Source organism: Rhipicephalus microplus, unplaced genomic scaffold, assembly GCF_043290135.1.
Source record: "Rhipicephalus microplus isolate Deutch F79 unplaced genomic scaffold, USDA_Rmic scaffold_67, whole genome shotgun sequence".
NCBI classification, from domain to species: domain Eukaryota; kingdom Metazoa; phylum Arthropoda; class Arachnida; order Ixodida; family Ixodidae; genus Rhipicephalus; species Rhipicephalus microplus.
In genome coordinates, this window is record NW_027464640.1 from 1,182,733 (window position 1) to 1,205,243 (window position 22,511).

Consider the following 22,511-nt stretch of genomic DNA (forward strand, 5'->3'; position numbering starts at 1 on the left):
TCCTGGCGACATGAAACAATCAGCGGCGGCAACGAAACGAAAGCTGTATGTGTCGACATTGGATAAACTCTCAGTAGCTGATATATGAATTTCTCGCTGACGACACGATATGAAAGTTGATGCCGAAGAAAGGATGTCCTCTCCTAAAATGACTGTGTGAGTGCTGTTAAGTTTGGCCTGGAAATTCATCTTGCAACCGCCATGGTGCGTAAGCCGGTCCACTGGAGAGGCTCTCAATCCCTTCGGCACCCAGTCTGCCAGACGCTGTCGAAGATTTGAGTAATTACCCAGACCATGTGACAAGCGAAGGCGAGTTCCTGACTTTCAACTACAGACCCTTTTGTCGTCTATTTGAGCAGAAGCGGTGACTGATGCCCTCGGCGACTCATCGGGCGACGGGGAAGCTGGCGTGACCGGAGCCAGAGCTGACAGGGGAGCGGCGCTCTTTTAATCCTCAGTCAAGTAGCTGACCGGCCGACTGCCTATGCCCGCCAGGCATTGTCCCTGCTCGCCGGATGATGAGACGTCTTGTCACCACGACATCGTAAGCAGTTCCAGAGAGGACAATAAAGACAGCATCTTCCTCGGAAGAGACCGTGGCGGCCGCCGCAAATCGCCCCGCTAATTAAGCGAACAAATCGGCAGACCCTTTCATGTATGCTGTCAGGATCGTGGGAACTCTCGACTAGCGGCAGACACAACGAGGAAGAGCCCTGCTGGCGCCACCTTGCAGTTCAGTGTTCACGACTCAATACTGGACGTTCACATGGATCGTGCATGCTCGTCCCCCTCACCTGTTGTATGTGTGTGATTGGTGTTCCACTCGGAGAGGAGGAGCCCGACAGGGCTTAAAACAACGCCACAGAGTGCTGGACGTCGCTCTGAACCATGTAACGGTTCAACCACCACGCTCGTGGTTTGTGACACCAATAACCCTTCTTTGTTGTAAATATGTGTAAATAGTACCATAAACATGTTTGTTTTCGTATCCTCCAACGACCTTCCTTTCAACCTTAACAGTGCACAGAGGAAGTACAAGAAACTGAATGTGGTGAAGGATGCCATCTATGAAAACGCGGACTGTACAAACACTTGAAGGCTGAATAGGGACTCCATCTGCGCAACGAAGGGGAGGGCCATCGAATGGCGCCCTAACTTTTTTGAAACGGGCACAAAAGTTTGCATGAATTACGGAAAGTGATTGATGCACCTTTGTCTACTAGTGCCTCTGTCTGTGTACTTTCAACATACACCAATAAAGCATTTGATGGGCGGTCCGGAGGAGTCTGACACAGTTGGAAAGATGCAGCTTTCCCTCCCGAAGCTGCACTATTTAATTTTCCAGTTGGCGGTCGGGAATTGAAGTAGAAGGTCGGAGTGGAGAAGAGGAACGCCGCATCGGTGAAGGTGAGCGACGTCGTGAGAAACGGGAACTGCCAACTGAGCCAAAGTTCTGCGGAGACGGCGACCGACGTGCGCTGTTCTGATACAGTCGGCGATAGGTTGGTCCAGTGGGGTAGAAGTCGTTCCGTTCAAAGTCATCGTAGCTTCGTCTTTCGTCTTGCTGACGGTGTCGGCAAAACCTTGAAATCTGACCACGGATGCCGCAATAGAAGCAAGTCGGCCGCGTAGTGCACCCGGTGTTGTAAGGCTGGGAAGATGGTCGCGGTGCGAGTGAGTTGACCGAAATATGCACTTCGGGTGCTGGCAGCTGCATTGGGATTTGCTGGGGTGCAGGTGTCCTAGCCGCAACCTGAGCATAACTTGGCATGGACGCAGGATATGAGCTCGGAACAGGTGTGACAGTCATCGAAGCCAGGCTTTGGTGGGGCGCAGGTGTCGTTGCAGCAACGTGAGCATAAATTCGAACGGGCACGGGATGTGAACTCGGAACTGGTGTACCTGTGATCAAGGTCAGTTCCTCCCTCACGACGTCGCGTAAACTAGTACCAGGTGGCGTCGTTCGAATATCAAGGTGGCAAGGTGAAGCCTGTGCATGAAGTTCCTCGCGGATGATAGAGCGGATCAATGCACGCAGCTCTGTTGTGTGATGACTCGAGCTCAGATCAGACATATCAGGTTGGCCCCGAGTGGTCAGAAGCTCCTCAAGGCACTGACAGGTAGCGACAACGTCGGCTACGGTCGGGGGGTTCTGCCCCACAAGCGCATTAAAAGCGACAGTCGCAATGCTTTTTAGCAGGAGGCGCACATGGTAGTTTTCCACCATATAAGTGTAAGACTCGCCGGGGCGTTCAACACGTGCACCAAGCCTCTTCTTGGCGATATCCGAGCGCACTGACGGGTTGGCAAAAATCTGGCGGAGCTGATGTGTAAAGGCAGGCCATGTCGGAAAACCTGCAGCGTGGCTGAAGAACCACGTTTTTGCGACGCCGCTCAAGTAGAATGCAACATGGGTGAGTTTCGCAGGCTCATCCCAGTTGTTGATGGCACTCACGCGGTCATACTTCTCGAGCCAGTCTCCAACGTCTTCACCTGGAAGCCCTGCGAACAGCGGAGGATCCTTTTGAGGGCTGGTGACCAGGTTGAGAAGGGTTTCCTAGGGGTAAAAGCGGTGGCGAAGCTGGCGCGTTGGGCTGGTGGGCTTGTGACATTACCGAACCCAGGTCATTTAAGCGGAGGCCTGAAGAGGCTCCAGGGATGTTTTCTATAAGACGCTGGGGTGCCCGAGAGCAAGAATCAGGAAGCAAGAATCGGGCAGCACCTCCACCACTTGTAAGACGGCGTCCAGAACCCTGAAGACACTTTTTTATTGTATATATATATATATATATATATATATATATATATATATATATATATATATATATATATATATATATATATATATATATATATATATATATATATATATATATATATATAGTCAAGTAGATCCTCCATGAGCGGTCACAACGTGGTTTATTTTGACGTTTCGGCCTAGAGTTTGGCCTTCATCAGGATTAAAGGTACAGTTTGTTGGTGCTCAGCTTTAACATACGAGGAAACCTAACATGCGATTCCTCTAATGTGGTATACCTACTCGAATGCAACGTGTGTGGTATGCAGTACATCGGACAAACAGGAACATCATTTAGGATTCACTTCAATAATCACAGAGCCCATGCGAAATCAGCCCCAAGTCTACCTCTATCAAAACATCTCAATCTTCCCGACTATGCATTTGACAAACTATCAGTAACGCTCTTAGAGACGGGATTTAAACCAAATCGAGAACGTGAACAACGAGAGTCATACCTTATCCACCGATTTAACACCCTCGATAGAGGAATAAATGAGAATCCTGGAACACTTGCAGTAACTAAAGCATTAGAAAACAATAACGGCAATAATGAAAATAGTAACTGAGTTCACGGCACTGCAGCTGCGAAGGGCACTGGAAAATTCAAAACTATTCCAAGTGTAACTACTCTTGCTAAGTGCAGCTGTCGTCTGTTTTCTGTTTTATTTTACAACCTAATCAATTGTGCCATGCCCTACAGCAACCCTGTGCACAGCCGGGAGGCCCCCACTGCACGCGTCATCCAGAAGCGGGCAAGGAATTAACATTGCGCCCGCTTACTAGCCTCTGCCGCAATACGCGGAACCCCTCTTTCTACGACGAAATGTTTATTTATTTATTTATTAGAATAATATTCTATATTAGAATAGAATATAGAATATTAGAATGTTGACGGGACCCCGAGTAGTTAAAGGCTTAAAACTTCCTAACATGCCCACTTACCAGCCTCTGCCCCGATACGCGGTACCTCTCTTTCTACGACGAAATGTTGACAGGGCTCCGAGTAGTTAAAGGCTTATAGAACTTCCTAAAACGCTCTTTTTTGCCCCACACCGAACCGCTAGTGCCAGGAGGCGCCTTCTGGTCGGGAAGAATGCGTCAGTGAAAGGAAGCATACACAGACCACTGACATCAGAAAGGTGAAGGGGAGAAAGGGGAGAGAGATGAAGTGGAAGTGGAAGGAGGAGTGGAAGGGGGCGCTCGAGTGGAGTCCACCTTATATTCTTTTTTCTCTTCTTTCCTTCTTTTTTCTTTTTTTTCTTTTTTTCTGTTTTTTCCTCTTTCCTTTCCCTCTGATTTGAGATTGTATAAAGCTGAGCACCAACAAACTGTACCTTTAATCCTGATGAAGGCCAGACTCTAGGCCGAAACGTCGAAATAAACCACGTTGTGATGGCTCACGGAGAATCTACTGGACTATATGCAACGCTACGGCCACTCTACCACCATGCCTGCCTATATATATATATATATATATATATATATATATATATATATATATATATATATATATATATATATATATATATATATATATATATATATATATATATATATATATATATATATATATATATATATATATATATATATTTGTGTGTGTGTGTGTGTGAAAGTACATTAGATGCGCTTTCACATATCCGTTTAATCAGCCGACGTTTCGACGGGAGCCCCATCTTTTTCAAGGCATTATAATATTTACACATTTTCCGTGTCTTATAGCTTTTCGAGGCAGAAGCGAAGGGGACAGAAAAAAAGGGGGCGGTTATCTATTGCGACTGCATATCTCGTGATCTCGTGACAGCTTTTGAATATTTGTACACCCATACTATTCATCGTCCACGTTTAATGCTAATTTGGTGAGTTCATAAACTTTTTTTTCTTAACGCACACACCTGTGGAGATGGTTAAGAGAGTTTAAAGAAGGTTTACGTTGTTACAGGCTTGAACATTACTGTTGGAGTTTGTGGCTACACCAAAATGATGCGTTCGTTTTCGCATAAACAAGATGTAAATATTTGGCGCTCATTTCTCCACGAATCACACGTAAGTGAACGGTAATACGGCAAGACGTTTATGATTTCTGTATATATGCACATGCATTTACCACGTTGTGGTTACAATGCACGGCGTTTTTTATTATCATTGTTAATATTATTTTCAATTTTTTTGTTTTTTTGCTGTACTGATCAAGCTCTGTACTATGTATAATTCTTCATTTGAATATATAAATACCCATATATTAGCCTGGCAGATGTGGTTATTTATTTATTAAATTTATTTATTGACTCAATAAATAAGTAAACAAATAAAATAATAAATATAGTCAGATCTCACTACACGAATGCTATAACAGGAAGCACTCACCAGGAAGTTGGGCAGACCTTTGAGCAGATGGCGCACCTCTTCATTCCAGCTGGTGCGGCCCAGCAGGTGCCTTCCGTGGCCTTCGAGTATGAGCTCGCGAATCTCAGCGGGATCACCTTTCTGCAACGCCGCCGTCAGCTTTTCGTTCAGCGCCGTGGACGCATGAGCTGCGAGCGTTTCATTCGAGTTAAGTACACCGGATGCATGAAACGAAAACGGAACACTGCACACCCCACAAGCGCCCGCAAACCTGTTTAGCTGCAGGTTCAGCGGTTCCAATTTGAATCATCTCTCTTGTAGGCTATAGTGAGCGACCAAGTCGTGAGAAATCGGTGAAGCTTTCGCTAAGCCGCACAAGGCCCGAAGCAGTGAAGCTGGGTGATCCTAATTACTAATCCGGTTGCTTCTTGTCTCTATAGGCATGAGCTAGGAAATGGACGTTGTTTTTAGGTCGCTTGTAGGTTCATACCAGGTCTTTGTTGGGTAATGGTAGGTTGTTTTTACGTTGATTTTCGGCGCCCAGAGGCTCGAGTTAAGCCACAGACAAGACATGGAAGTCCAAGCTCCAGAAACGTGAGTGCGGGGAAACCAAAATGCTAGCGTACGCTAAATCGAAGGGTTTCCAAGCTTGCGATATATAGTTTCTCTTCAGGTTTTGCATCATATATGCCTCTACTTAATACTGAGCGTAATATGTATCACTAGCCATGAAATCCTTTGGATGTTATTAATAACGTTTATGTTAAGGCCTCCAAACGCAAAGCTCCAAGCACGCCTAACCTACATATGGTGAAAGAGAAACGACAAGTTACGTTAGAAGCCACCTCGTAAATCTCTGCTTGAGTTTAACATCGATGCAACACGCTTCAGCTTCACTATTTTTACAGCTATACTGAGCGCTTGGGTGGTGATTTTTTTTTTGTCACACCGAGATATGGGTAATTCCGTAAATTTCCTGCCTCACACCCAAAACCGAGATCTGTTTTAAAACGGCCGCCTCAGACAGATAGTGATGTGTATTAGGGGGCCTTAGTACGAGTTTTCAAGTGGGCACGCATATTCACATGTACTGCACGACGCAATAAACGAGATGCACGTCTTTCCGTCACAGCATCCGCCTCCTCACGGTGGCCTACTTCACGACAATGGCTGCTAAGAGGGAATGAGAGACAGGAGAATTCGGCTTTTAGTTAACGCGCGCGCTGCGAATTTTTTATTGTTCAACAACACACAGAAGACAAGAAAGGGTTGCTACGTTATACTCACTGGGCCTAACCTCCTTGTTTTTAGAAAGGTTTAGCGAGCGTTGGGCCACAGTGCCATGAATACAGTGAACTAGTATACACCATGAACTCGAGGTGGTTAAAGGTTGGAAGTAGACACGAAGCGCAAGCCGTAGGAAAGTGTGCGTGAGCCACCTCTTGTTTGGTCCTTGGAATGTCCGCTGGATGGCGGGGCATATGCGGAATATATGATGAAAAGATGCGAGATGGTGGTACTTGGAGTGTTCAATAGATGGACGAATGGACACACATACAGATGCATGGACGGACTCACAGATGGTTGCACCGACGGATGGACGAACAGACGCACGCACGGACGGGCGAATGGACGCACGGATGGTCACACAGACGGACGCATGGACGGACGGAAGGAAGAACGAATGGACGGATGGATGCTTCGCCCCACTCTCCATCATTCACTCCGTGGATATGCTGCCATTTTTTTTTCAGCACCCACGTCGACGCTTGTTTCAACCGGGTCAATGCCGTACGCACCGCTGTTGCTTCGTATCCATCAGGGTTTCCTTCGGGGATACGGTCCATTTTTATATTATAGAGTTATTGAAGGTGTCCCATTAGAGAGGAACGCAACGTGCGTTGTGCCTTCTCTGTGGGCACGATTTTTCCTGTGGCGAGTGTAAACGCTGAACTCTAGGGAACGTAGAGTTACATCCAGGTGAAGCAAACGAACTATTTTTTTATGGATGAATGCTATAAGCCACGCCAAAGCTTTGGGTAAAGTGGCCACCTGGCAGTGTGTTAAGGCGTTACGCACCGAATGGACGCTCTAGGTGCCGACCAGTGCGGACGCGCGAAGATCGGCTCCTGCTTACAAGAATGCTTTCCTGTGGTATTCACGAATTTGTCGCCGAGTTTTTACTCTCATCGTGTGCCTAAGTTCTCAAGAAATCAGCAGATACCACCTTTGTGCCGGTGAGTGGACTCTTAAACCGTTTTTTGGGACATTTTTACACGGCAACGCCACCGGGAGATTTAGGCCTAACCAAGGAGGCGATTGTCGCCGATGCGCCGGCCCGGCGCCAACGCGACTCCACGCTCTGCGCGTTTCAGTATCTGCAACTGAGAATGGAGTACCAAGTAGATGGAGAGGACATCTCTCCAGAGGATTGCACGGAAAAAATGGGTTGGAAGGAAGCCGAAACGAGACGCTCAAGGAATAAGCAGGCCGCGGTTAGCGTTCCTGCTGCCAAGGGTTCGACCGAGGCCGGCGTTGCGGGAGACGCTCGAGCCAGTCGTAGTAGGTATGACACCAAGCATACAATCGTGCGAGCTGGACGCATGCCGCCACTACCTAAGGACTTCAGCAAAATTGTGCTACGACCACGTGGAGGATTAAATATCTCGAGAATTGGCACTGGAGCCGTGGCAGACGCGATAGTACTGGCGGCCGGCGTCAAAAAGAAAGAGGCCATGCAGGACATCATCTGTTCCAACTTGCAGCAGAACATTATGGTGGCAAGCACTCCGGACCAAGACAGAGCTTCAAGATACCTCAAGGTCAAGCAAATTGACATTGGAGGCAAAGTTTTCGAGGTTAGCGCGTACGCCGCGGCACCCCACGACACTTGTAAAGGAGTGATTCGCGGGATCCCCGTAAGCGATACTCAGGACATTTTGACCCGAAATATTGTGAACGCGAACAACCCGCTCGCGCTGCAGGCGAAGAGAATCAAGGACACCGGGACAATCATCATAGCGTTCGAAGGACACAAGTAGCCCAGATTCGTGAGATATGGACCTTCACTTTTGCAGTGCTCCCTTTACCGCAAGAACATCGATATTTGTTATGTCTGCGGAAAGCTGGGACATCGGTCTGACGTCTGTCCGAACCCAGCTGAAACAATCTGCAGAGGCTGCGAGATCAAGAACCCAGTTAGCCTGCACCAGTGCAATCCAAGATGCAGGCTGTGCGACGGTCACCATCCCACGGCAGACAAGGAGTGCAAGAACAGGTTCTTAGTGCCATACGTCGTCAGACGCAGACGTTGGGAAAGATCGCGAGCAGCCGCAGAAGCCCGGGACGCATCAATCACATCGACTCCAGACATCAATGACAAGCAGCTTATTACAGCCTACGGGACCCAGAGCATCCCGACTACACAAGAACAGGAAAGGCGGCCCCACTCCAGGGGGAGGTCGCGTTCCAGAAGAGGTTCTAGACCCAAGGCCCGCTCCCAATCACGGGGGCGCTCGAGTTCTCAAGGTCACCATCAGGGTCGGGATCAGCCTGGGCGGCACCCGAATGGCCAGCTGCCTGGCGTTCAGTTCGAGATCACGGCTTCACGCCCGGGGAGGACGCCTGCAGTTGCTTCGAAAGGCAGCTGGGCTGAGCGAGTGCGCAACGGCGGGGCAGAGGTGATGACAGGTAAGCTGCCAGAGCATGATAGAATTGCACAGCTAGAGCAAGAAAACGCGAGACTTACAAAATCGAATGAGAGGCTATCAGCTGAGTTAAAGGAAATAAAAATTCTTCTCACAAAGCTAACCAGCGCGCAATCTTCACAGCCAATGCCTCAGCCAGTTGACGTCCCTGTGGCTGAAAACGTGGGGGACTCGAGAACCGCGAAAAAGAGGTCAGTCATGGCAGAACACGTGGAAGCCAACCAAACAACCATGTCAGATATGAAAGAGGTGTTTGACACGCTCAGCAAAGTAGTAGCCAATCTTAGCGAGCAGATGGGTAGGCTACAATCAAGCGTGGCGGCACTGGAAGAGCATATGACTTTGCGCATTACAAAGCTCGAAGCAGATCTGCACAACACAGCAAGGCCTCCTCATGCACCAAGCTCACCCCTTCGGCCACCAATACTAGTGGTACCAAACCTGTCGACAGGTGCAGCATCAGGCTCTGGCCACCCATGTAATAACCATGATGGCAGCGCTACGTGAAGCATTTCGTATCTGGCAATGGAACTGTAGAGGTTACCTTAAAAAGAAGGCAACCCTGCAGCAGTATATCAGGAGCAGCGAAGAAAAGCCTCATATTATATTATTACAAGAGACCCTTTCACCGCAAGCAACGTTGCCTGGATTCCGGCCTGTAATAGGGGATACTGAAGGGAGGGGAGTCTGCACCTTCGTATGCAACAAACTAACGCACGTAACCCACGACCTCAAGATAGAAGCAGGCCGGTTGGAACACGTCTTGGTAGAGATCGTGCCGGGTACCAGCAACCGTCAGAGCATTTTCATTCTGAATATATACAGCAGTCCAAAGGAAAAAAAGCAAGGGTTCAAGACGGTTCTAAAGAAAGCTGTTAATATCGCCGGGGAATGTCCACTCGTCATAGCAGGTGATTTCAACGCCGCTCATCATACATGGGGTTACAAGTACAACACTGGGAAAGGAAATCGACTTTGGCAAAGTGCCAGTGAACTTGATCTCATCCAAATCACAGACCCCAGCCTACCAACAAGGCTTGGTACATCTTGCTGCAGGGATTCCACCCCGGACCTTACATTTGTAAGGAACATCAAGAAGGCCCAGTGGATGAACCTTGCTGTAGACCTAGGGAGTGACCACTGCATTCTTGCCACTACCTTCTCCGTGGAGCGTAAAAAGCAGAGAGAATTTCATTTCACAGACTGGGATAAGTTCAGGAAGATAAGGATGGAAAGGGAACAAGATGGCCACAGACAAGGCTTGGAGCAGTGGGTCAAACAGATTAAAGATGACATCAAATCCGTCTCCTCCACTATTACCACAGATTTTCCGGTTGAAAGAATGGATAGCCGGCTCGCTCATCTTCTTGAGGCAAAGCAAGCACTACTGAACCGTTGGAAGGGTCAGCGCCTGAACCGAAGACTGAGGAAGAAGATAGCTGAGGTAAACAGATCAGTCGAGGAACATTGTCGCGCACTATCGAGGCAGCAATGGGACGAAATCTGCAATTCCGTCGATGGTCAGATGCGCAATGGCAAGACATGGAATATGTTAAAGCATCTCCTCAACGAAAACACCACCAAAACAAATCAAAAGCATGTTATCGCTCGAATTTTGCATAAAGAGATAGGGCGCACTACAGAACAGCAAGTTGTCCAGCAGCTCGTGCATAAGTACCTCCCAATCAAAAGAGGATTGGCACCACCAAGTAGACAGTACCAGGGCACGCCAAATCCAGGTCTTGAGGGCGACTTTAACATCGAGGAGATCAGAAGAGCCTTGCATGATCTCAACGGCAGGTCGGCCCCTGGCCCGGACGGTATATCAAACAAGGCCCTGCGTAACCTTGATGACGATTCAATTGAAACCCTGAGGGATATGATCAATTCAGCATGGAAAGGAGGCAGGGTGCCAGAGCAGTGGAAGCTGGCCAGCACGATCCTTATTCCTAAGCCAGGAAAGCCCCCTAACTTGGACAACATGAGGCCAATATTCTTGACACCATGTATCGGTAAGGTCGCAGAACATGCCATACTGCACAGGATAAACAAGTACTTGGAAGATAACAACATATATACACACATAATGGTTGGATTCAGGGCAGGGCTATCCACACAAGATGCATTGAAGCTTATCAAACATCAGGTCATTGACAATGAAACCAGAGACGTGAGAGCCATTCTGTGCCTAGATCTAGAAAAAGCGTTTGACAACATCCACCACTCATTCATACTTGAAGCAATTTCCAAGCTTGGTCTAGGGAAAGCCTTCTATGACTACGTATGGTCCTTTCTTACAGATTGGAAAGCCGTGATGAAGATTGCAGATATCGAGACCGCAGCAATCGAACTAGAAGCAAGGGGCACGCCACAAGGGGCAGTGATTTCACCAATGCTGTTCAACATTGCCATGATTGGACTGTCAAAGAAATTATCGAGCATTGAGGGATTGAAGCACAGCATCTACGCAGATGACATTACCATCTGGTGCACAGGTGGAAGCGAGGGGCAGATTGAGAGCGCTCTGCAAGAGGTGATTGACACCGTAGAAGACTACCTTCGCCCTTCCGGGCTCAAGTGCTCCTCGAGTAAGTCAGAACTTTTGCTTTATCGGACTACACGACGGGGACCGAAGCCCAGGGGATGGAAGCCGTTAAACCAGATAGACATCCATCTCCGTACAAATCAAGGGGATGCCATCCAGAGGGTCGACTCCATCAAAGTCCTGGGAATGCTGATAGAGTCTACCGGCGCCAACAGCAAATCTATAGCCAAGTTAACTCGGAAAACAGACAGTGCGGTGCACCTCATACGCAGAGTGGCCAACAAAAGAAATGGGATCAAGGAAGACAACCTCATCAGGTTGATGCATGCGTTTGTTCTAAGTCACTTCACATACGAGGCAGCAATGCACAACTGGTCAAGAGCAGAGTCCGAGACACTGAATGTGCTCCTCAGGAAAGTTACCAAGAAGGTCCTGGGCCTACCCATACATACCAGCACCGAGCGTCTGCTTGAGCTTGGCATACATAACACGCTCGAAGAAATAGCAGAAGCCCAAGAGAGAGCACAGTTTGCAAGGTTATCTACTACAAGGTCGGGGAGAATGATCCTGCAGGAGCTGGGCCAACACCCAATAGCAATTAGACGCAATTACAATGATATCCCTGACAACATCAGGGAGACTATCACGGTATCTCCTATACCGAGAAACATGCATCCATAACACAACGTCGGAAGAAGAGTAGCGAGGGCCAGGACTATACTTCGTCAAGTCTCAAACGAGGAACGAGGGGTCGTATTTGTTGACGCGGCTTCCTACGCCAATGGGAAAGCGTTTGTGGCAGTGGTAGTCGATGGGGCTGGCCATGTCGTCAACTCAGCGACGGTCAGGACGAAAGACCCAATCATTGCAGAACAAGTGGCCATCGCCTTAGCACTCAAGATGGATAACATTGAAGTCGTCTACAGTGATTCCATGGCAGCACTACGGGCATTCGCCAAGGGGACGGTCTGTGAACAAACGCTGAAAATACTGCAAGGCAAGAACATAACACATCATCTTCTGAGTTGGTTCCCAGCTCACCCTGGACAAATCAACGATTCCCCTCCCAATCTCAACGAAGCAGCACACGAGGCGGCGCGAGAACTCTCCAACCGCGCCTCCCGGGGATGCGTTCTACCGGTGAAGGGGATAACCGCGAAATTCTTACAACATATAACGAGCTCACTAAACATTTCTACCTGTCTAGAAGGATTTTCCCTCCACCTCACAAAAATCTAACCCGGCCCCAAGCACTTACATTAAGGCTTTTGCAAACGCGGATGTACCTTACTTTGAAAATGTTACACATCATGTACCCTGACCTATACCCAAGTAATCTTTGTCCACATTGTGGGGAAACAGTTTCATTAGAACACATGCTCTGGCAGTGCACCAAATTCGCTCATTTATCGCACATCACCTCTGCCAGATGGGAGGCGGCAATCCGCAGCTCGTCCTTGGCAGATCAGCTCTGGGCTGTCCACCAAGCCCGCGAGGCGGCTGAGGAGCTTGGCATCTCAGTCCCCACGTGGGAGCTGCCCGCAACACAGTGATCTGTGTTTTGGAGGACCAAATAAAAGTTTATCCAATCCAATCCTACGCACCGAATAGTACGGACGTGTAGAAAGAACGCGTTTCACCGTGATGATGCATTATTACACTTTAGCCAGGGTTGAGTGACAGGGTAGTGGTAGATATAAAGGCTTGAATAAGGGGAGTCTATGCAGGCTAGATGATTTTCATCAAGTTTTTTTGGGTGTAGCAGCACGTACAAAAATTGTAGAAGTTCACAGGAAAGAGGCGAACTCGGCACAATGCTTCTACGTTGATTGCACATATAAAGCCATCTCCAGTGAAACTCGCTCATCTTCTGCATCTATTTGAGGTGACATTTGATGGTCTAACTCGACTATGGAGCTGACAACTGAGCAACGTCTGAGGTTCCTGGATTTAGAACTCACATTCACAGGGGAACACGTCCGTTGGGCCTGCTCTCCTCCGCTTCAAGAAGGCACTGTTGCCGTTTACACCTGGCCTCTCCAAGCTAGTGAAGCAGGGCATTGTGGTGTCAGCTTTGAGCCACGTACTGCAGCGATCTTGCCACCCCAAGGTACAGGACAGCTTTGTCAACCAAACAGAGAGATTTACTCCTACTGGGTTTCCCTCTCACATGCTATGTGAGACAATTCTTTTGTGCAAGAAATGCACCGAAGCTGCAGAAAAGGACAAATGACAGGTGTCACGCCCAAAGTATGCGGCAATCCCTTATACTCATGGCGTCTCGCATCGCTTCAAAAAGAATGTGGGACGCGTAGGCGTTCGTGTTCTCTTTATCACTCCAAACAAACTCGGAGCAATGTACCGCCAAGTGAACTCTCGTGAACACAGGACGACGACGTGCACCAAGAAGCACGTCACGTAGTTCGTTGATTGTCGAAGGAACGTGTGTACGCCCTCTGACGTTACGATTGGTGTACACCGGTCAAACGGGGTGGTGACTCAACGAACGTCTATGTGAACATAAGGGAATGTTAAAGACTGGCACGGGTAGCAACTTGGCGGTTCATTGCTGACGCACACTGCGCACCTGAGCTAGAGAGGACACGGGCACTAAAAGACATGGAAGGAAATGGGCAGATCCCATGTACAGTGGGAATCGATGATATGCCAAGCACGAATGAGAAAGGTTCATATTTCACTTTAAAATCAGCACAACGTTACTAGGTGGAGGTAAATGATGCCGTACATGACTTCCCTGTCATGATTATCATGTTTGAATATTTCGTTTACATTCGTCATCTATTCACGTCATGTGATACCAAATATAGTATATGTGCAGCTAGCAAAACGACCGCGAGCACGCTATGAGCGTGGTATGTTGCCATGTTGTTACATGACACGCGTGACAGGATTATGTTTGCACCAGAACATACTTTCGTCATCTATTGGCGTCACGAAACACTAAATTTGGTATATGTGGAGCTAGCAAGATAGCCGCGAACGCATCTTGAAGGGCCCAATATACTCCAATGTAGCGATGACGCGCACGCACGCTGAGCAAAGCGACGCTACGTTAGCAAAACGCGAGCACTCTCTAGTCTTGGGGGGCGCTGCGAGTGCTCGATGGTGACGGACGCACTCCACATCACCTCCGTAGATTTTCTGCTATTTCTGCGGACGTCCACCTTGGTACCCCTGAAACTTGGATTTATCGTCACCGCCAAGTTCTCCGCTTCGCCTAGACAACACCTTCGTCCAGGTGGGTCCAGTTTTGACAACTTGAGGGACATCCTTCACTCCCGGCTACAACGCCGCCTCGCTAAGGGCTCTCAGCCCGGCGATGGCGGCCGCCAACGTGGTTACGGGCTATGATCCTACCTCAAGCCAAGTGCTGTCCATGGAGATTTCATCCTCCGTAAACACTATGCCAACAGAAGATGAATACCTCGACGACAAGGTGAGACTGTGGCAACGCAAGCAAGCCAAATCGAAGTCTGCGTCTCAACAACAACGAGACGCCACAGCTGGCCGCCATTCCCCAGCCTTGCAAGGAACGCCGGCGCGCCATCCCTCCGGTGGTGTGCCTACCTCTGCTCCGTCCTCGCAGCCAGCGAAGCAACGCAAGTGGCGTCCGCATCAGACTCCTCGCCTCTCTCGCGACGACTACATCGTAGTAGTTAAACATCGCGTTCCCTGCGAGCTACGCACATTTGTCCCGGCCGATCGCGCGGGCGACGCCATCCGCAGCTACCTCGGCGACCGGACTACCACGCAAATTCAAGTGTGGCCAATCTGGGAACAGAACATCTTGGTCTGTAGCACTACCATTTTGCCTATGGCACAGCGACTCCTCGGGGACTTCCAGCTGCAAGTGGGGGATCAGCAGCTGCCCGTTCGAGGTCACGCCAAGGCACCAGGGGATACATGCAAGGGCGTCATCAACGTAAACCCCGCCGAAAGCCCGGAGAAGATAAAGTCTGAACTGTACTGGCCTCGAGGTACTATCCTTGCGGTCCGCAAACTCGGAGATTCCGCGGCGGCGGTGGTGACTTTCGAGGGCACGAAGTTACCCCGCTTCCTCTTCTACCACTGCGTGGCGACGTATATCCGCGCCTACAAGAAAACGGTCCCTGTTTGCACCAAGTGCGGTACCATCGGCCATCGACCACCTCAGTGTCCTCACCCCGCTTCAACGCAGTGTGCCAAATGTGGAACCCCCGCACCTGCAGGTCTCAATTCCCATGACTGCCACCCCAAGTGCCTCCTCTGCCACGGCGCCCATGAGACTGGGACCAGTGGCTGCACGGCAAAATATCGAAAATATCGGAAACGCAAGCAGCCCTCAACATCTCCTCGAGGGACCACCTCATGTTCGTCACAGCCAGACAGCAGCACCAACCTGCATCATTCGGCACCACCACTCCACGCCGACACTCAAGCATTCCCACCGCTCGAAGCAACAGCGGCGGTACCTCAGGTGAGCAGTTGGGCTGGGAAAGCTGCTTCTAAGCCTCTCTCACCCCCTTCTGTCGATCCTCCTTCTCCCGAACTTGCGGCCCTTCACCAGCAAGTTGCGGCACTTCAAAAGCAAAATTATCTTTTAACTAAACAACTCGAACTCTTAAATAAGCGACTTCAACCCCAAACACAGTGTACTGCAAGGCCATCCGGTATTGCCTCCTCTGTCCAGGCGGCTACGCCAGCTACGTCCAAGCTTAGTCCTCGCGCTAAGTCCACTCCCATTAAACCGCCGGTTCAAGCAGCCATGTGTACTACAGCACTCGGAACCAGTGCCGCATCTACTCCAGAAGCTCTTGAGGCTCCTGGGGCGCCTCAGGTTCTCTTGCCCGCTAACCAAACTCTCCCTAGCGAGGAGCGCGCCCCGCGCATAGAGGAACGCCTTACGCGCGTCGAAGCTTCGATTAATCACCTCCTCACCAGCTTCTCTGTCCAACGCATAGTAGTAGAGGTTACCCAGGCTATTCAAGCCTGGGCAATCACCCAGTTTCAACCCAAGGCATCGCGTTCCCGCTCCTGCTCGGTGAGCAGTGAGGGTGCAGCTCCACGGCGTCGGCGTAAGGTGGCTACCACCACCCTGCCGTCGGACAATCCGGCCTCCGTGCCCCTCCCTGCCTCTGAGGATTCCGAGCGGGACATGGAGGACCAAATATAAAACCTAAGACAGTCACGATGGCTACCAATCGTACGTCCCGTTCAAACATTGCGTCTAAATTCGAGATCATACAGTGGAACCCTGGAAGCTTCGGGAACAGGCGAAAGCGTTCACATCTTTCCCTTTTCCTCAGCTCACTTGGCTCTCAGCCGGCCGTCTTGGCGCTCCAAGAATCTGGCCCTGCTCCATCCCTTTCTGGATACTGCTCCTATGTAGGCGGCACCACCACATGCCTCCTCGTGCATAAAGCTTACACGGCGATACAGGTTGACCTCGATCTGGATCTTCCTTACGACTACTGCATGATATCAGGGCTGTCTCAGCGGAGGGGCCAACCATCAATACATATCTTAAACGTGTACTGTCCCCCTCGCCTTGCGAGGGCTTCGTTTGCGCATCTCTTCCATCGGGCGCTGGGCATAGCGGCCCGACAACCACTGGTGATTGTCGGGGACTTTAATGCCCCCAGCCCTCACTGGGGTTACCACTACGAGAAGGCCCGGGGCAGAGAGCTGCTCAAGGAGCTCATTTCATCGCTGAGCCTGACGCTTCTTACCGATCCGGCACAAACCACACGTTCCGGTAACTCGGTCACGCGAGACACATGACCCGACCTCTCCCTCACCCGTCACATCCGCGATGCTACATGGGAAAATTTAGGCGAAACCCCAGGCAGCGATCACTTTTTACTCCGCATTTCGTTCACACCGCGGCAGAAAATGCGCCAACACTGGGGCCAAGCCCGTCTCACTGATTGGACTCAGTTCAGAATGCAACCATTCCCCGCCGGCCTCTCTTCGACCGAATATGCAGCGTGGGCATCATACTCTCTCCATATGAAACAAGCGAACACTCGCACCCTTGCAACCTCTAATTTGACTCCTGCAATCGATCCAAACCTCCTACATCTTTGGCACGCTCGCCGCGGGCTCATAAGGCGCTGGAAATGCAACAAACTTAATCGGAAACTTCGCGCTCGCATTGAGGCGCTCACTGCAGAGGCGGCCGCATACTCCGCACAACTTTCCGATGCTAACTGGGCAGACACCTGTTCGAAGGCTGCAAACCAGATGAGCTCTAAGAGTGCGTGGCGACTCTTTAGAAGCCTTCTCGATCCCTCCACCACCAGGGGAGAAACGCAACGCCAGCTCCACCGTGTTCTGCATGCCTTTCAGGGCACTACGGTTGAACTCGCGCGAGAACTTTGTGACCGCTACATCTGCTGCACAATTGATCCCGCAGGCCCAGCATATACGTATTCCGGTGCCCCTAACACCGACCTCGACGCCCCATACACGCTTTCTGATTGACGATTTGCACTCACGAAAATGCGACGGGGCACGGCCCCTGGACGCGACGGAATCACAGTATCGCTCCTGGCAAATCTTCCCGACCAAGCACACCTCTCGCTACTCCACCTTATAAATTCGATATGGGACGGCTCTCCGCTTTCAAAGGAATGGACCACATCGGTCGTGACATTGATTCCCAAATCGGCAAAGTCCGTTAGTATTGAGGCACTGAGACCCATCTCACTTACGTCTGGCGCAGGCAAACTCATGAAAACCATGGTTCGCGAACGCCTTTCCGCCTGCTTGGAGGCCAGGAGGACCTTTGCCGACACAATGTTTGGCTTTTGTCCGCATCTGTCGGCGCAGGACGTCCTGCTCCAGCTTCAACACGATATTATAGAGCCGACTACTATGCGCCATAACGATAAAGCCGTGCTCGCTCTCGATCTCCGCGGGGCGTTCGACAACGTCAAACACAGCACTATACTCACTAACCTGTCTACCACGAACTGCGGGCAGAAGACTTTCAACTACATTCGCGCCTTTCTATCACATCGCACCACCTTCATTCGCCTTAATTCTACCGAACACGGCCCGTACTTATTAGGCACGCGGGGTACACCTCAAGGGGCAGTCCTGTCTCCTCTGCTTTTTAACCTGGCGATGATGAACCTCCCCTCTCTTCTAAGCGAGGTCGAGGGAATACAACACGCACTATATGCGGACGATATCACAATCTGGACCAACACCGGCTCCTTAGCGCGAATCGAAGAACGCCTGCAAAAGGCTGCCCTTCTGGTGGACACCTACGCAGGTTCATGCGGCCTGGAGTGCTCTCCAGCTAAATCGGCTCTTCTTTCAGTCTCTCCGCTACCGCCGCCTCAAATTTTTCTTCCGTCCGGGCCCGTCCCATCAGTGCAAAATATTTGGGTTCTTGACCTTCACCTCACATCGTCCTTGGATCCAAAGGGCACAATAGCAGGCCTCAGACGCACCAGCGAACAGGTGAGCCGCATGATACGGCGAGTTTCTACCAAGCGCGGCGGCCTCCGCGAGTCTCAGTCCCTCCGATTGGCCCACGCGTTTGTGACCAGTCGCGTCCTCTACGCCTTGCCTTACCTTCGCCTGCGTCGTCGACACGAGCACCAGCTGGACGTCCTTCTTCGTTCAGTATACAAACGCGCTCTGGACCTACCTATTGTAACTTCCAACAGCCGATTCGCGGCTCTGGGGGTACACAACACCTTTGCAGAGATGCGCGAAGCTCATCGCGTTAACCAAATCAATCGACTGTCGCAGACGCCTTCAGGGCGCCGTCTTCTACACAGACTTGGCCTTAACCCGATATCTGACCAAGACCCTCTGCAGCCGATACCAGAGCTCTGGCGTCAAAAGCTATGGGTGGAACCTCTACCCCGTAATATGAACCCTGACCTCCATCCTGGCCGTAGGCTAGCACGCGCCGCGGCCCTTCATACGCGACACTCCGATCGTCCTGGTGTTTTCTACGTGGACGTCTCGGGTCCCTCCCCCTCGGGTCACTTCACGGCTGCCGTGATTACAGAGGGCAAACACGTAGATGGCCTCTCCTTTCGAGCAGACACAGTAACGCACGCTGATGAGGTTGCCATAGCTCTGGCCGCCTCTCACCCTGCCTCACGCACCATCCTGACGGACTCGCGCTCGGCCTGTTCTCAGTACCTTCAGGGTTCCATTGCTCCGCTGGCGGCTAGCCTACTACAGGCAGCCTCTTGGCGCTTTAACCCTCATCCCATTCGTATAGTCTGGACCCCAGGCCACTCGGGCCTGCCCGGCAACGAGGCGGCAAATGCCGCTGCCCGCGCTTCTCCTGTCCGGGCCGTTGCCCCTCCATGTCCCGAGACGGAATCTGGCAATACCAACCTGACGCGCTTTCGCGAAATTTTGGCTTATTACCGGGCTTCGCGCCGCCTCTAGCCGGACCCCGCACGCGGTTTGGAGAAAGCGGACGAACGACTGCTACGCCGCCTGCAGACGAACACCTTTATCAGTCCGGCGGTCGCCAGGCACTTTTTGCCGGAAATCAATGGCACCTGCTCGACCTGTCATGTCCTCGCCGACACATATCACGTCGTAGCATCGTGCCCAGTTAATCCCGTCCCTTTTTTATCCCCTTTTTCTATCCCAACTAGAGAGGCTTGGGAGGAGCACCTGCTCGGCTGCTCTACCTTGGCTGCACAACGCTCCTTGGTGGAGCGCGCACGGGCAGCTTCCAGCTCCACTGGCGTCCCGGAATAGGGTCTTGCCACTCTAGCACGCCGATGGGCCACGTCGGCACTCTCTAGTAGACTTTTTCTGAAATAAATGTTTTTTACCACCACCATCTCTAGTCTTACGCCAGGCGCGACCGGTGCGACCAGCGTCCGTCGTCGTGGCCCGACGGCAACCGGCGCGAAATGCGACATGCTGCATTTCGCGCCGATGCGTTATCCAGACAACACTGCGTCTCCCTTTTTTCGTGACGGAAGGACGCTGGACGCGGTGAAACGCGCATGCGTCAAAGCAACGCAGCGCGGCGCGCGCGCGCGAGTATATATGGTTGGACCGGTGTCTGGCGTGGCAATGCTGGCTTGACCCGACGAAACGAACGCCGGTGAGAACGCACACCGAGTCACGTCGAAATGTATTGGCGCCTTGACTGTGACATGTAGTCATGTTCTCACATGACACGCATCTCATGATTGTGTTTGAACCAGTCACATACCTTCGTCATTCATTGACGACACATAACAGTTTTAGGGCCTTTATTATTCCTGATATATATTAATGACATTGCGAACAATATAACTTCAACAATTCGACTGTTTGCCGATGACTGTATAATTTATAGACAGATCACATGCACTGATGACGTAGCTATTTTGCAAAGCGATCTAAATACCCTGGCTAAATGGTGCCACACGTGGAAAATGGAAATTAATACAGATAAAACAAAGGTCATGTCATTTTCTTCGAATCCAAATACTCCATTAAATCGATACATGTTATGCAGTTTGGATATAAACGAACCTTTTCTTTCAAGTATCTTGGCGTGATATTTACTCCTGATTTAAACTGGGCCATGCATATTGAACACGTAACAAACAAGGCACTAAAGAAACTTGGCTTCCTTAAGCGCCGTTTACATCTCGCAAACCACGAAACTAGACTTCGCGCTTACACTTCCCTCATCCGTGCAACCCTCGATTATGCTTCAATTATTTGGAACCCTCACACAGCTATACTGTCCGACTGTATTGAATCCATTCAAAACAAGGCTGCCCGCTTCATTTTGCACTCGTACTCGCCATACCAAAGTGTCTCAGCATTAAAACAGATTCTTAATCTTCCAGAACTTAACACTCGTCGTAAATTCTTCCGCTTGACCTTTTTTACTCTCTGTATCATGGTATTACACCTTTTTCATGTGCTCATATTTTTCCTGCTCATTATGTGTCCAATCGCACTGACCATGCTCGTAAAGTGTCGTCCATATTTGCAAGGACCAAAAAGTACCAAAATTCCCCTTTTGTGTTATCTGTAACCGAGTGGAACGAGCTTCCCAGCGAGATTGCGATGATAAATGATCCGTCTGCATTCCAATCAGTGCTGCGTACATTTCTTGATATGTAATATGTCTACTGCTACTATATTTTACCCTGTTGTTATATCTCGTGTATTAGTGAAGCGATGAAGAACTAGTGCCAGGCAGATTCCTGGAATTGAAATGTACTGGAGATGTGAAATGAGCCATGCGTTACATCCTTGTCGTAAAATGTACCTTTTACCTAGTTATGTCTGATCGCTGTGTGTGTTCCTTTTATATGAATTGATGTATACCTTGTTTTTAACAGTATCCCCCCCCTATGTAATGCCTCTCGAGGCCTTTAGGGTATTTAAATAAATAAAATAAATAAATAACACCAAATTTGGCATATGTAAAGCTAGTGAAACGGCCTCGAACACAGTATGAGATCGACATGTAGTCATGTTACATGACACGAATCTCATGTTTATCATGTTTAAACCAGTATCATACCTTCGTCATCCACTCACGTCCCGTAATACCAAATTTGGTATAAGTGAAGCTAGTGAAACGGCGGCCAGCACATCATGATTGTGGCATGTAGCCATGTTACTTGACGCGCATCTCATGATTATCATGTATACACAAATCGCATATCTTCGTCATCCATTCACGTACCGTAATACCAAATTTGGTATATTTGACGCTAGCGAAACGCCCGAGAGCTCATCATGAGCTTCGCATGTAGTCATGTTGTTACATGACACGCATGTCATGATTTTCATGTTAGGGTCTGCCGCTTCTGTTCACCTTGTAATCTTGTCATACCATATCAGTTTTGTAGCATGGATGTGAACGAAACCACCGCAAGAGCTGCAGGACCATGAGGTTTAATCAAGACATTCATGACATCCATGTCATGACTTTCATGTTATGACTAGTGACGTATGTTCTTCATACAGTAATGTTATGCCATACAAAGTTTGGTATCGATACCATTATTAAAACGGCCAGGAGAGCTAAAAGTCGCAGGCAGGCAGGCAGGCAGGCAGGCAGGCAGGCAGGCAGGCAGGCAGGCAGGCAGATAGATAGATAGATAGATAG

At 49.9% G+C, this 22,511-nt stretch overlaps 1 protein-coding gene across 1 annotated transcript in view; it reads right to left on the reverse strand.

Moving 5' to 3' along the window:
* Positions 1-22,511, reverse strand: part of LOC142790047 (uncharacterized) — a 105,393-nt gene that overhangs the window by 37,686 nt on the left and 45,196 nt on the right. The window contains exon 14 of the mRNA XM_075885079.1: positions 5,168-5,334. Within this exon, the coding sequence (XP_075741194.1) occupies positions 5,168-5,334 (167 nt within the window). The remainder of the gene's footprint in view (positions 1-5,167; positions 5,335-22,511) is intronic.